Source organism: Aotus nancymaae, unplaced genomic scaffold, assembly GCF_030222135.1.
Source record: "Aotus nancymaae isolate 86718 unplaced genomic scaffold, 86718_ANA_hifiasm-v0.15.2.pri h1tg000138l, whole genome shotgun sequence".
In the NCBI taxonomy this organism is placed as follows: domain Eukaryota; kingdom Metazoa; phylum Chordata; class Mammalia; order Primates; family Aotidae; genus Aotus; species Aotus nancymaae.
The window spans coordinates 3,706,802-3,722,107 of NW_026988553.1; the positions used below are offsets into that span (position 1 = coordinate 3,706,802).

The 15,306-nt window shown below is 39.6% G+C and overlaps 1 protein-coding gene across 4 annotated transcripts in view; it reads right to left on the minus strand.

The window, feature by feature from the left end:
• Positions 1-15,306, minus strand: part of TMLHE (trimethyllysine hydroxylase, epsilon) — a 72,058-nt gene that overhangs the window by 26,358 nt on the left and 30,394 nt on the right. For all 4 annotated transcript variants that reach the window (XR_010340805.1, XM_064371517.1, XM_064371519.1 and 1 more), the window contains exon 2: positions 11,304-11,485. Coding sequence is in view for 3 of the 4 variants with exons in the window: in XM_064371517.1 (XP_064227587.1) it covers positions 11,304-11,484 (181 nt within the window). In the remaining variant the exon portion in view is untranslated. The remainder of the gene's footprint in view (positions 1-11,303; positions 11,486-15,306) is intronic.

Below are 15,306 nucleotides of genomic sequence, written 5' to 3' on the forward strand. Positions count from 1 at the left end.
CAGCCCCACAGCCTAGTACACTAGTGTGCCTCAAAGTATAGCCTTGGGAGTCTGGAGCTGAGACTTCCAGAAAAGCACAGTGAGGAGCTTGGCAAATTTCCTCCCCCAAAAGCATCGATAAAAGTGGCCAAAACTAAAAAAGAAGCATTTCAGGACTCTAGAAATTGTCCAGAGGTATACAGCAAATTGAGAAGTATTTATCCTATTTTTAATTTCTTGGGAAACAGTTCCTTTTTCTCCACACCCTTACCAACGGTTGTTATCTCTTGTCTTTTTGATAATGGATATTCTGATGGGTGTCAGGTGGTATATCAGAGTGGCCTTGATTTGCATCTATCTTACGATTAGTGATGTTGAACATCTTTTCATGTATGTGTTGGTCATTTGTCTGTCTTCTTTGGGGAACGGTCTACCCATCGATCACTTTTAAATTGGGTTATGTGTTTTATTGCTATTGAGTTGTATGAGTTCTTTATAAATTTTTTAAATATTAACCCCTTATTACAAGTACAATTAGCTTTTCATTCTGTTGATTGTGTCCTTTGCTGCGTGTAAGCTAGTTAGTTTGATATGGTCCCATTTATTTATTTGGGTTTTTGTAGCATGTTTGACTTAGACAATAGGGTTTTGTATAATATTCTCAAAGGGGTTCTGATGCCTGACTTTTTTTTCTATGAGTTTTATGGTTTCAGGTCTTATTCTCAAGTCTTTTATTTGTTTTGAGCTGATCTGTGTGTATGACGATAAAGACCTAATTTTATTCTTTTATGTTTTGAGTATATGCCCAAAGGAAATGAAAGTACTACCTCATAAAGATATTTGTACTTCCGTGTCCGTTGCAGCATTATCCATGAAAGCCAAGATACGGAAACAACCTAAATGTCTATTGATGGATAAATGTATTATAAACTGTGTTATATATATAGACAATGGAATATTATTCACCTTTTTAAAAAGGAGATGTTGCCGTTTGCCATAATGTGGATGAACCTGGAGGACATTATGCTAAGTAAAATAAGCCAGATCAAGAAAAAAAAATTTGCATGATCTCACTTGTATCCAGAATCTTTAAAAAAAAAAAAAGAAAAGTCAAATAAATGTAGAGATAATAAAATAGTGGTTACCAGGGCCAGGGTAGCGGGATGGAGGAGGAAGGAAACGGGAGATGTATGACTAGGTACACAAACTAGGAGACATGTAGAGTGAACAGATCTAGAGGTCTGTTATATAACATGAAGGCTATAGTCAGTAACAGGGCATTGTATTTTGGAGTTTTGCTAAACGAGTCAATTGTAGCTGTTCTTGCCACAAAAAATGGGTAACTGTGACATGATCCATACGTTAATTGGCTTCACTATAGTAACCATTTTATTATCTCTCTGTATCTCATAATATCATGTCATATACTTTAAACGGACTCAATGCAATTTATTTTAAAAAGGAAGCATTTATTTACAAATAACTACTGAATTTTGGGTAAAAACGGTGGGAATCTGTGGTGTATTTTAGACTGGGGTGCCCCTACTCCTATTCCTCCACCGCTAGTTCCCTCATGCCCCTAGGTGTTATCAAAACCAGTCAGGGAAGCCATACTGACTGGGGCGAACAGCAGACCAGAAGAACAGCCAGAAATCTAATAAGTCTATATAGCGAGTGAAAAATCTATAATGGACTTTGGAAACCTCCCACACATCCCCAGTATTTGGAAGGTTGCACATGCATATGCAGTGCTGTGTACACACTGAAGAGAGACTGGAAATGGCCCTAGTTATTCACATGTCTCTGGATGAAAATGAGGCTTTTTGCGGGAGGTATGAGAATGACAGAAAGTAAAAACCAGGGCAAACTTCTTGTATTAGTTTGTTTGCATCATTATAGAGAAATACCTGAGGCTAGGTAACTTGCAAATAAAAGAAGTTTATTGGGCTTACGGTTCTGCAGGCTGTTCAGAAAGCATGGTGCTGGCATCTGCTTCTGGTGAGGGCCTCAGGAAGCTTATTATCATGGCAAAAGATGAAAGGGAGCTGGCATGACACATAGTGACACAGGGAGTGAGACAGAGGGCAGAAGTACCAGGCTCTTTTGAACACCCAGATCTTGTGTGAACTCATTACTGAGGGGCCGGCACCAAGCTATTCATGAGGGATTTGGCCTCGTGACCCAAACACCTCCCATCAGGCCCCAGTTCCAACATTGGAGATCACATTTCAACGTGATATTTGGAGGAGACAAACATCCGAGCTACGTCACTTGGAAATAGCTCAAACTTCAAGTGCATGCCTCAGACAACACACAGACAGATCCTCTGGCAAAGGGTGGAAGCCTCATTAGATAAAGTTTTTTAAGCATGACCTCTGACCAATAGTTGGCTGGTCTCTAAACTATATGAGGCTTCCTGTCCTGTGCCCTGCAGGATACTTAGCAGCACCCCTGGTCTCTACTGACCAAGTGCCAGCAGCATCTTCCTCTCCAGTGGTGACAACAAAAAATGTCTCCAGACAATGCCAAATGTCCCATGGGGGGCAAAATAGACCCCAATTGAGAGTCACTGGGCTATGATGACCCCAGTGCAAAGCCTAGAAAGCCACGGTGAAAAATAAAAACAAAACGTAAAAATAAAACTCGAGCAGAGACATCAGTGGCTACACATTGCAGGGCACAAAGACTCCACAGAATTACCCCAGGTAAGTCAGTAAACAAACAAATACACAAAAATATGCCACAATTCCACTGGGGAGGTCAGAACTCACTTTCCACAAAATGTTATCTAAAATGCCCAGATTCTCAGCAACAAGAAAAAATCATGAGACATGTCTAGAAACAGAAGGGTTACCTACACACAGAAAAAAACAAATCAGGCATCAAAACCCCTTTGAGAATATTACACGAAACCCTATTGTCTAAGTCAAACATGCAAACAGAAGGGAACCTATCTCCTGCAGAAAACATCTTTCCCTTCTAATAGTCTTGAGCTTTACAGGAGAGAAGCAGAATGGACTGTTAGGGCACCACCTCCATGTACCTGTATTATTTCCTCATTGGTCTTTACTGAGTTCTCGTCCTAGGGCATGTGGAATAATATGCAAAATTTGTGTGTGCGTGTGTAGAATTTTATAGGGTCTATAACCTAAAAATATTGAGAACTCTGTCCTTAGAGTGACAGAAGTGTTTGAGTACCACTCACCTTTATTCAGGTTGCTCATTGCAGTGAGATGATGCACAGTTCAACAAACTATAGCTTGTGGGTCAAATATATGGTGTGACCCATTTTGTTTGGCTTCCAAGATAATGGTTTTTACACCGGACCACGAGGTGCCCAGATAACTGGCTAAACATTAATTCTGGGTGTGTCTGTGAGAGTGTTTCTGGAAGAAATTAGCATTTAAATGAATAGACAAAGTAAAGTAGATTGTCTTCTGCAATGTGGGGATGATTCTCTCTGTATGCGTGCTTGAGCCCAGATACTGGTCTTTTCCTGCTCCTGGACTGAAACTTACATCATCAGCCTTCCGTCTTAGGCCTTTGAACTTGGACTAGAACTTGAGATTGGTTCTCCTTCTTCTTAGGCCTTCAGAGTAAACTAGAACCACATCACCAGGTTTTCTGGGTCTCAAGCTTAAGGATGGAAGACTGGTACTTTTCAGGTTCCATAATTGTGTGAGCTAATTCCTTTACACACACACACACACACACACACACACAGACCCCTATTCCCTTATTGGTTCTGTTTTGTCTCTCTGGAGAACACTGACTAATACAGATATTGGGACTGAGAAGCAGGGTGCTGCTGTAACAAATACCTAAAATTGTGGAAGCAGCTTTAGAAATGGGTAACGGCGTAGAGGCTGGAAGAATTTTGAGATGCATGCTAGAAAAAAATCCTGGATTACCGTGAAGGGCTTGCTAATGGTATTTCTGGTAAGGGGTCAGAAAAAAAGAGGGTAGCTGGAGAGAAAGCCTCCATGTTCCTAGAGAATATAAATAATTATAAACAGAATGCTGGTAGAAATCTGAATGGTAAAGGCCATTCTGCTGAGATCTCAGATGGAAGAGAGGAACATGCTACTGGACAATGGGAAAAAAGTGATACTTTTTGCATAGTGGCAAAAAAAACTCAGCTGCAAAGTGTGGAGAGAGCAGTCGGTTCCTTCTGACGGCTTACAGTAAAATGCAACAAGAGACAAACGAGTTGAAGAAGGAACTGTTACATAAAAAGGAACCAGGACTTCAAAGATTTAGAAAATTGTCATATCCATATTGCAAAGAACGAGAAAGTACGTTTGAAAGAGAACAGGAGATAAGGGTGTGCATGAACCACGGTCCCAGTCAGCCGCAAACAGAGATGGAATTATACCAGCAGGGACACTGCCAGCTGGGACCAAAAAGAGAACAGAGAAAATGGGACGAAATGGAGAAAGTGTGCATACGCTATTTCTTTCTCAAGAAAGGGGAAGAGTGAGGCTGAAGGCTGCCATTCCCACCACAGGCCCAAGGGGCAGTTTCAAAAGGTGCAATCACCCCAAAGAGCCTCATGGTCCTGGCTGCTGATAAATTTTAAGCTTAACTGGGACCCATCACTTTTTCCTTCCTTCTCATTTCTCCCCTTGCCCCTGTCCTTTTTTTTTTTTTTGAGTTTCTCTGTTGCCCAGGCTGGAGTGCAGCGGTATGATCTTGGCTCACTGCCGCCTCCACCTCCTGGGTTCAAGCAATTCTCCTGCCTCAGCCTCCCTAGTAGCTGGGACTACAGGTGCCTGCCACCACGCCCAGCTAATTTTTGTATTTTCATTAGAAAGGAGGGTTTGCTCTGTTGGTCTGGTTGGTCTCGAACTCCTGACCTCAAGTGATGTGCTTGCCTCAGCCTTCCAAAGTGCTGATATCACAGTCGTGAGCCACCTGGCACCCAGCCTTATTTCTCCGTTTTTGGAATGGGAATATCTCTATTTTGCCTGCCCCACCATCCCATTTTGGAAGCACATACTTATCTGGTTTCACAGGAGAAGAAATTTTGCCTCAGGATAAATTGTAACTCAAGTCTCACCCATACCTAATTTAGATGATATTTAGATGAGACTTTGTAATTTTCATCTTTAGACTGGATGCTGGAATGGGCTGTTGGGATGGAAGGTATGTATTTTATGCGAGAAGAATATGAATTTGGGGGAATCTAAGAGTGGAATGCTATGGACTCAATTGAGTCTTCCCTAAGTCCATATGTTAAAGCTCTAACCCCCAATGTGATGGTATTTCGAGATGGAGACTTTGGGAGATGATTAGGTCATGAGGGTACATTCCCCATAATACTTAGGAAAAAAATTAACCGAGTAAGTGAAACATTTTTACAGTGAAAACTACAAAGTATTGCTAAGAGAAATCAAAGAAAGGTACAAATAAATGAAAAGGCATCTCATACTCATGGATTGGAAGACTCAATGTTGCTAAAATGTCCATGCTACAGATTAAACACAATTGCCTATCAAACTCCAATGGAATTTGTTGGAGAAACAGAAAAAAACTTCCTAAAAGTATAGAGCTCTTTATCTGTCTACCATGGGAAGGTACAGCAAGAAGGCAGAAGTCAGCCATCTGCAAGCCAGGAAGAGTCCTCACCAGAACTGGACTATGCTGGTGTCCTGATGTTGGATTTGAAACTTTGTAATTTATTCGACACAATGTACCAGAATCTCTGGGACACATTTAAAGCAGTGTCTAGAGGGAAATTTATGGCACTAAATGCCCACATGAGAAGTGAGGAAAGACCTCAAATTGACGCCCTAACATCACACATAAAGGAACTAGAGAAGCGAGAGCAAACAAATTCAAAACCCAGCAGAAGACAAGAAATAACTAAGATCAGAGGAGAACTGAAGGAAATAGATACCCTTCAAAAAAATCAATAAATCCAGGAGCTGGTTTTTTGAAAAGGTCAACAAAATAGATAGACCACTAGCCGGATTAGTAATAATAAAAAAGAGATGAGAATCAAATAGATGATGCAATAAAAAATGATGAAGGGGAAATCACCGCCAATCCCACAGAAATACAAACTACCGTCAGTGATTACTACAAACACCTCTATGCACATAAACCAGTAAATCAAGAAGAAATGGATACATTCCTGACACTTATGCCCTCCCAAGGCTAAACCAGGAAGAAGTTGAATCCCTGAATAGATGAACAACAAGGTCTGAAGTTACGAAAAGGAGCTGGTACCATTCCTTCTGAAACTATTACAAACAATACAAAAAGAGGGAATCCTCCCTTACTCAGTTTGTGAGACCAACATCATCCCGATAGCAAAACCTGGCAGAGATGCAACTAAAAAAGAGAATTTCAGACCAATATCCACGATGAACATTGATGCAAAAATTCTTAATAAAACACTAGCAAACCAAATCCAACAGCATATCAAAAAGCTTATCCAGAATGGCGATCATTAAAAAATCTGGAGACAACAGATGCTGGAGAGGATGTGGAGAAATAGGAACACTTTTACACTGTTGGTGGGAGTGTAAATTAGTTCAACCATTGTGGAAGACAGTGTGGCGATTCCTCAAGGACCTAGAAATAGAAATTCCATTTGACCCAGCAATCCCATTACTGGGTATATATCCAAAGGATTATAAATCGTTCTACTATAAGGACACATGCACATGAATGTTCATTGCGGCACTGTTTACAATAGCAAAGACCTGGAACCAACCCAAATGCCCATCGATGATAGACTGGACAGGGAAACTGTGGCACATAGACACCATGGAATACTATGCAGCCATCAAAAACGATGAGTTTGTGTCCTTTGTAGGGATGTGGATGAACCTGGAAACCATCATTCTCAGCAAACTGACACAAGAACACAAAACCAAACACCGCATGTTCTCACTCATAGGCGGGTGTTGAACAATGGGAACACACGGACACAGGGAGGGGAGCATCACACACTGGAGTCTGGCAGGGGGAAAAAGGGGAGGGACAGCGGGGGGTGGGGAGTTGGGGAGGGATAGCATGGGGAGAAATGCCACATATAGGTGATGGGGGGAGGAAGGCAGCAAATTATGCTGCCACGTGTGTACCTATGCAACAATCTTGCATGTTCTTCACATGTACCACAAAACCTAAAATGCAATTTAAAAAAAAAGAAAAAGAAAACAAATTAAAAAGGTAGCAGAAGACAAGAAATAACCAAGATCAGAGCGGAACTGAAGGAGATAAAGACACAAAAAAACCCTTAAAAATTTAATTGATTCAGGAGCTGATTTTTTGAAAAGATCAACAAAATAGATAGACAACTAACCAGACTAATAAAGAAGAAAAGAGAGAAGAATCCAATAGACACAATAAAAAATGATAAAGGGAGATCACCCCTGATAACACATAAATACAAACTACCATCAGAGAATACTATAAACACCTCTAGGCAAACAAACTAGAAAATCTACAAGAAATGGATAAATCCCTGGGGACACAGACCCTCCCAAGTCTAAAGCAGAAACAAGTCGAATCCCTGAATAGACCAGTAACAAGTTCTGAAATTGAGGCAGTAATTAATAGCCTACCAACCCCAAACAGTCCAAAACCAGATATATTCACTGCCAAATTCTGCCAGAGGTACAAAGAGGAGCTGGTACCATTCCTTCTGAAATTATTCTAAACAATAGAAAAAGAGGGACACCTCCCTAACTCATTCTATGGGGCAAGTATCATCCTGATACCAAAACCTGGCAGAGACACAACAAAAAAGGAAAATATCAGGCCACTCTCCCTGATGAACATCGATGCAAAAATCCTCAATAAAATACTTGCAAACCGAATCCAGCAGCACATCAAAAAGACTATCCATCACAATCGAGTCTGCTTCATCCCTGGGATGCAAGGTTCGTTCAACAAAGGTAAATTAACAAATGTAATCCATCACATAAACGGAACCAATGACAGAAACTACACGATTAGCTCAACAGATGCAGAGAAGGCCTTTGATAAAATTCAACACCACTTCATGCTAAAAACTCTCAATAGACTAGGTATTGATGGAATGTATCTAAAACTGATAAGAGCTATTTATGATAAACTCACAGCCAATATCATACTGAATGGAAAAAACTGGACGCATTCCCTTTGAAAACCAGCACAAGACAAGGATGCCCTCTCTCACCACTCCTATTCAATACAGGATGGAAAGTTCTGTCCAGGGAAAACAGGCAAGAGAAAGAAATAGAGTGTTCAAATAGGAAGAGAGGACGTCAAATTCTCTTTGTTTGCCGATGACATGATTGTATATTTAGAAAACACCATCATCTCAGCCCAAAATCTCGTTAAGCTGATAAGCAACTTCAGCAGTCTCAAGATACAAAATCAATGAGCAAAAATCACAAGCATTCCTATACACCAATAATAGAAAAACAGAGACAAATCATGAGTGAACTCCCATTCACAATTGCCACAAAGAGAACAGGATACCTAGGAATACAACTTTCAAGGGATGTGAACGACCTCTTCATGGAGAACTACAAACCACTGCTCAAGGAAATAAGAGAGGACACAAACAGATGGAAAAATATTCCACGCTCATGGTTAGGAAGAATCAATATTGTGAAAATGGCCATACTGCCCAAAGTAATTTATATTCATTGCTATCCCCATCAAGATACCTATGACCCTCTTCACAGAACTGAAAAAAAAAAAACAACTTAAACTTCATATAGAACCAAAAGGAGCCCACACAGCCAAGACAATCCTAAGCAAAACAAACGAACAACAAACAAACAAACAAACAAACAAAAAACAAAGTTGGAGGCATCATGTTACCTGACTTCAAGCTATACTACAAGGCTACAGTAATCAAAACAGCATGGTAATGGTACCAAAATAGAGATATAGACCAATGGAAAGAACAGAGGCCTCAAATAACACCACACATCTACAACCATCTGATCTTTGAGAAACCTGAGAAAAACAAGCAATCAGGAAAAGATTCCCTGTTTAATAAATGATGTTGGGAAAACTGACTAGCCATATGCAGAAAACTGAAACTGGACCCCTTCCTTACACCAAAACAGCCACCCGGACCAAACAGCCATGCTGGCGACCTGTGGGGCTCCTCCACCTGGGATTCTCCTGGTCTGTGGGCAATAAAAATCCATCTGGAAATGCGGCGTCCACTCACCCTCTGTGCTTTCACTCGGAGCTGCCATCCTGACCTGCTCCCAAGTGGCCATCTTGGATCTTCCTCTGCGTGGGTGTATTTATAACGCATTTGTCAATGTATCTATTTTTATGCCGGTAACATACTGTTTTGACTACTATTGCTTTGTAACCTATTTTGAAATCAGGTAGTAGGATGCCTCCAGCTTTGTTCTTTTTGCTCAAGATTGCTTTAGCCATTCAGGGTCTTAATTTGAAAACTTTTCCTCTCACATCAGGAACAAGGCAAGGATGCTCATTCTTCCTGCTCTTATTCCACATACTGCTGGAACTCGTAGCCAGAGTAACCAGGCAAGGAAAAGACATAGAAGACATCCAAACAGGAAAGAAAGCGATGAAATTGTCTCTGTTCACTGATGAAATAATCTTATGTATAGAAAACTCTAAACATACCACCAAAAAACTGTAAGACTTAATAAATTCAGCAAAATAAACACACAAAAATCAGTATTGCCTCTATACCCGAACAATGAACTAATTGAAAAAGAAATCAAGAAAACAATCTCATTTACAATAGTTGCAAAAAAAATTTAGAAATAAATTTAACCAAGGAGATTAACAATCTCTAAACCCAAAACTATAAAACATTGATTAAATAAATTGGAGAAAACACAAATAAATGAAAAAATGTTCCATGTTTCTGGGTTGGAAGAATTAATATTATTAAAATATCTGTACTATTCAATGCGATGTCCAGATTCAGTGCAACTCCTGTCAAAATTTCAACTACATTTTCCCTGGAAATAGTAAAAAGTCCTAAAATTCTGACTGATAACTTCAACACCTGTGTCATAGATACGTCTGGTTCTGATCTTGCTTTGTCTCTTCCAGTTGTGTTATTTCTCGTCTTAGCAAGGTTTGTAATTTTGTTATTGTTAAAAGCCAGACCTCTTGTATAGAGCAACAGCTACTGAGGTGAATAGGATTTTACCCTGAATATTTATATTAATCTGGCCGGGAGTAAGGTTGCGTTTGATGTTTGTTGTCTTCTCTCCTGGCCTTGGCCCTTCCCTGTGTGCCGTACCTCACAGACAGTCTGTCTCTTGCAGCTCTTCCAGCTATAATCCACTGTCATTTTAACTGGACGTTTATCAGCTTGGTGTAGGGTGCAGGGGGATGAGGGCATCGTACAATCTTCAGATTAAGTCTCAGTCTTTGGAGTGCACAGTGAGCCCGTGTCTTGGAAGCGTGGCTTTCACAATTGTTTTTGTTTTTCTTCCAAGGTGTGGTGGATTGAACTGTAACCCCCAAAAAGATATGTTGAAGCCCTAACCCCTGGTACCTCTGAATGTGACCTTATTTAGAAAACCGTCTTTGCAGATGTAATCAAGTTAAAATGAGGTCACACTGGATTAGGGTGGGCTCTAAATCCAATGACTGCTATCTTTATAAAGAGAGAAAGCTTTGAAGACACAGATCAGACATTACGAAGAAGGCCATGTAAATATGAAAGCAGAGACTGGAGTAACGTTGGCACAAGCAAAGTAATGCTAAGGGCTGCCAGCAACCAACCACAAGAAACTAGAAAAGGCAAGGGAAAACTCCTAAGGCATTTGAAGGGAGCATGGCTTTACCAACCCTCCAATGACTGAGAAAATGGACTGTTGTTTTAAACCACCTAGTTTGCGTGATTTGTTATGGCAGCCTTTTCTACACGTACACACACTTAAAGCATTCCCCTCCTGTCACCTAATACTTTCTGTGGTTGTAATAGTCCTAGTGTGCATCTCTGAAACTCCCTCCCTTTCATATTAAGGATTTCTTTTCTTTCTTTTTTTCCCTTAGGTAAGACAGGGAGATCGAGTGAAAGGATTTCAGTATTGCCCTCTGCTATCTTTATCTTTCTCCCAATTTCTAGGCTCATCTTAAAAATTGACTAGAGGGTCCTGTCAACCTCACAAAAAGTATTTTTCAGACCACACAAAAGGTATTTATCATTGCATCACAATGTGAATTGCACACTTAAAATGGTTAAGAGATGGTCAATGTTACGTTATGTGTTTTCTTACCGTGATTTTATCATTCCAAGTTTTGATATATGTGCTGCAGAAGCAAATAATTCTGACCAGAATTTTTTTAAAGTATCTGTCTTCACAATCTCTTACCAAAATGATCTTCGCGTTGCTGCCAAGCACAAGTCAGAGACTTAGAGGCTGTATGGTGCCCACGAATAGCGAAAGGCAGTAAGCTTTTGGAGGTGGGCTGGGGACGGGCCTGACGTACGACTCCTCCTTTCAGCAAGTCCTGAAGTCTGCTTTGTAGGTGGGACAATCTATGGCACCACATCCTGGAAGATTGGATAATAACAAGTTATTAGTAATACAAAACAAGTTTTACGAGGCTATAGGGAAAAACACTGCACATAGAATTATATAAAATGATAGATTTAATGATCTCAACTACTGAGGATTAAACAAAGGAGAAATTCTGAAAACCTAAGCATAAGTGATGTATAACCATTATTGACATTTTCTCGTTAGCCACTCTGATTTTATGTTACAGAATCCTTCCTTTAAGCAATTCACTGATCTTAACATTCCAAGCACATACAGTCATCTGCATAATGACATTTCTACAGAATCTGCATAATGACATTTCCATCCATAACAGATCACATATACGATGCTGGTCCCAGGAGATTATAACGGACCTGAAAAATGCCTATCACCTAGCGACATGGTCACGTACCAGAGCGCTTTGCCTCTTCTGTGTTTAGACGTGTTGACATACACAAATGCTCAGCATTACATTACAATTTCTTACAGTATTCAGTACAGTCAAATGAGATTACTGAATGAGGCATTTCTCAGAATGTGTCCCCGTCGTTATCCCGTCAACCGACCCACAATTGTAAAAGGATTATTTTTTCTGTCTCATCCATCTGGATCTCTCTGCCTGTGACACTATGGATCACCCTTATTCTGACTACTTGAAAGTTTCTTCTCTGCTGGTTATGTCTGCTGTGGGCAAATTGAACCCTCAGTGACTCCATTTCCTCCTTTGTAAAATGAGGATAATAATAGTATTTATGTCATGGCTTTAGCGTGAGGACTAAAATATTTAGAATTATGTGTTCCACAGTAAGCCTTACGTATGTATCAGCGGCTGTTATTACCATTGTGATGACTGTGGTTAGGAATAAACTGTATCCGTTGGGAAAATGCCTTGATAAACCTGCTTGGAGTTGGTGATGCTGGGTACCACAGTTTTAGAAAAATTAGTAAAACAACCTCATTTGCATAAGGTCTTAAAAGGAATTTATTGGTCCTGCGGCAGAAGACTGAGAGACCTATCTGATTGCACACAAGCTCTGTGGTTCTTGATGTGAACCTTCTCGATTACACCCTCAAATATGCAGCAATGTAACCAAACCCACAAAACGCTTATCATGAGTGGACTGGTGAGTGCATGTGTGTGTGTGTACGTGCATATGTGTGGGTACGTGAGGGGCACACTGATGAAAGGACTGAACTACTACTTAAAGAGTTGTAAAGAAAAACAAAGACGAGTATGAGACCAAGACTCCAGACCAAGACCAAGACTAAAATTTCTCCTTTATTGTCCATGAAGTCTACAATATATGCTTATCTGGATCTTCAAAGAAAAAAAAATCCAACTCCTAGTAAAATATTCAATTCTTAATCAAATACTCTTATCCCACTACGTCGCACAACCTCTTAATCAAGAATATTCACTCACTTCATTATTTCACAGAATAAATATTACTCAGCAGGTTTATAAAAGCTACTTTCTGAAGTACTAAGATGCAAACACAAATAAGCCAGCAATCGTAGCCACCATTCAAGGAGTTCACAATCTGGCGGGGAAGAAAGACAAGTACAGGGTGATAACCACTACGATTTATGGTAATTTTAAGCATACGACCCAGTGAAAGGTGTAAAAGAGCAAGAAGTTAACTATGCCTGAGGAAAGCGGTGGGTCTCCATATGATTAGTGTTCTTTGAAGGGTTTGTTGTTTTATATTTACCGAAAAATAAAACTCGCTCATTGTTAAAAAAAAAAAAATATATATATATATATATATATATATATATATATATATATGGGGATTGTTGGGGGTTTGGAAAGAGTCCATACACCACTGAAATATACAAAATAAAAGAAAAAGCCTCGTTTTTTCCATTATTTACCATTCCCATTCTTTCAAGGAAACTGTTGATGACGTTTGGCATATTGAATGACCCATGCAATTAAAATCTCCACACCTGCTATACACACATACAAAAATGCATACGTGTTTAGTATTTAAACCATAAAGAATGGTACAAAACAGTATCTTTCCCCCCATTTTCCCTAATTTCACTACTCATATGTTACCGGTTTTAATTTTTAAAAATCAGCCCAAGTTAAACTGGATATCCATATGCAGAAGAATGAGAACCCTATCTCTCATCCTGTTAAAAAATTCAAATCTAAGTGAATTAAAGACCTAAATATAAGACTTCAAACTATGAAACTACTACAAGAAACCATTGGGGAAGCATGTCAAGACATTGGTCTGGTCAAAGATTTCTTGAGTAAGACTTCAAAAGCACAGGCGAGCCAAGCAAAAATGGATAAATGCAAACCACTCAACTGACAAGTGATTAATAATCAAGCAATTTGCAAACTGGGAGCAAGTATCTGATATTCATACAACTGACAAAGTAGTAATATCAAAAATATTTATACTCATCCTATAGGCTGGGCTCAGTGGCTCAAGCCTGTAATGACAGCACTTTAGGAGGCCGAGGTGGGTGGATCACAAGGTCAGGAGTTCGAAACCAGCCTGACCACCATGGTGAAACCCCATCTCTACTTAAAAATACAAAAAGTATCTGCACGTTGTGGCATGAACTTGTAATCCCAGCTACTTAGGAGGCTAAGGCAGGAGAATTGTTTGAACCCAGGAGGCGGAGGTTGCAGTGAGCCAAGATCGCACCAATGTACTCCAGCCTGGGTGACAGAGTGAGACTGTCTCAAAAAAAAAAAAGAAAAAAAAAAAGACATCCTACAGATCAATAGGAAAAGCAAACAATACGTGAGCAAACAGTACAGACAGACATTTCTAGGAGAAAACACTATGGTCAATATGGTGAATAAATTCATGAAGAGATGTTCAACGTCATTAATGATTAGGGAATTTTAATCTAGCCACGGTGAGATATGATATAACCATGTGATTGGCAAAAATAAAAAATTCCTAAGTCATTTCTTGTGCTATTACAAGCAGCATTTTAAAATTTGCAATTGCTAACAGTGTACACAATACAACTTATCTTTATATTCTGACCAGGAATGCTGTAATCATATTAAAATCAGCTACTATTTCCAGTAACTGTTTTGGAAATTTCCTGGGATTTTCCACATAAGACATGTCATTTATGAATACAGTTCCACATCCTCTTTTGCAAACTTTGTATCTTTTGTTTGTTTTTTTGGTTCACTGAACTCACTATTGAGGACCTCAAGTTCAATACTAAATAGGAGAAGTGAGCAAGGACATCCCTGCCTTGTTCCTGATCTTAGGGTAAAGTGTTCTAATTTCATGATTAAGTATACTGTTAGCGATGTTTTTGGATTTTTGTTATGGTTATTAATGGCCTTTTTCAGGCTGGGGAAGTTTCCTTCAATTCCTAGTTTTCTGAGGGTATTTATCAGGAACATGAGCTGAATTTTATTAAACGTACTATCTACATCTATTGAGATTATTTTATGCCTTGTGGCTTTATTCTAGTAAAGAGGTTAATTATTCTGATTGACTTCCTATGTTAAAACGACCTTGCATTTCTGGAATAAACCCCACTTGATTATGATATATTATCCTTTTCATACATTGTTGGATTCAATATGCTGAAACTCTGTTACAGCATTTTGCATCTAGGTACATGAGGAATACATGGTCTGGTGTGTGTCTGTGTGTGCCTGTGCGTGTGTGACTGTGTGTGTGACATCTGCTTTTTAAAAATTATACTTTAAATTCTGGGAAACATGTAGAATGTGCAGGTTTGTTACACAGGTATACACGTGCCATGGTGGTTTGCTACACACATCAACCTGTCATTTACATTAGGTATTTCTCCTAATGCTAGCCGTCCCCTTGCCCCC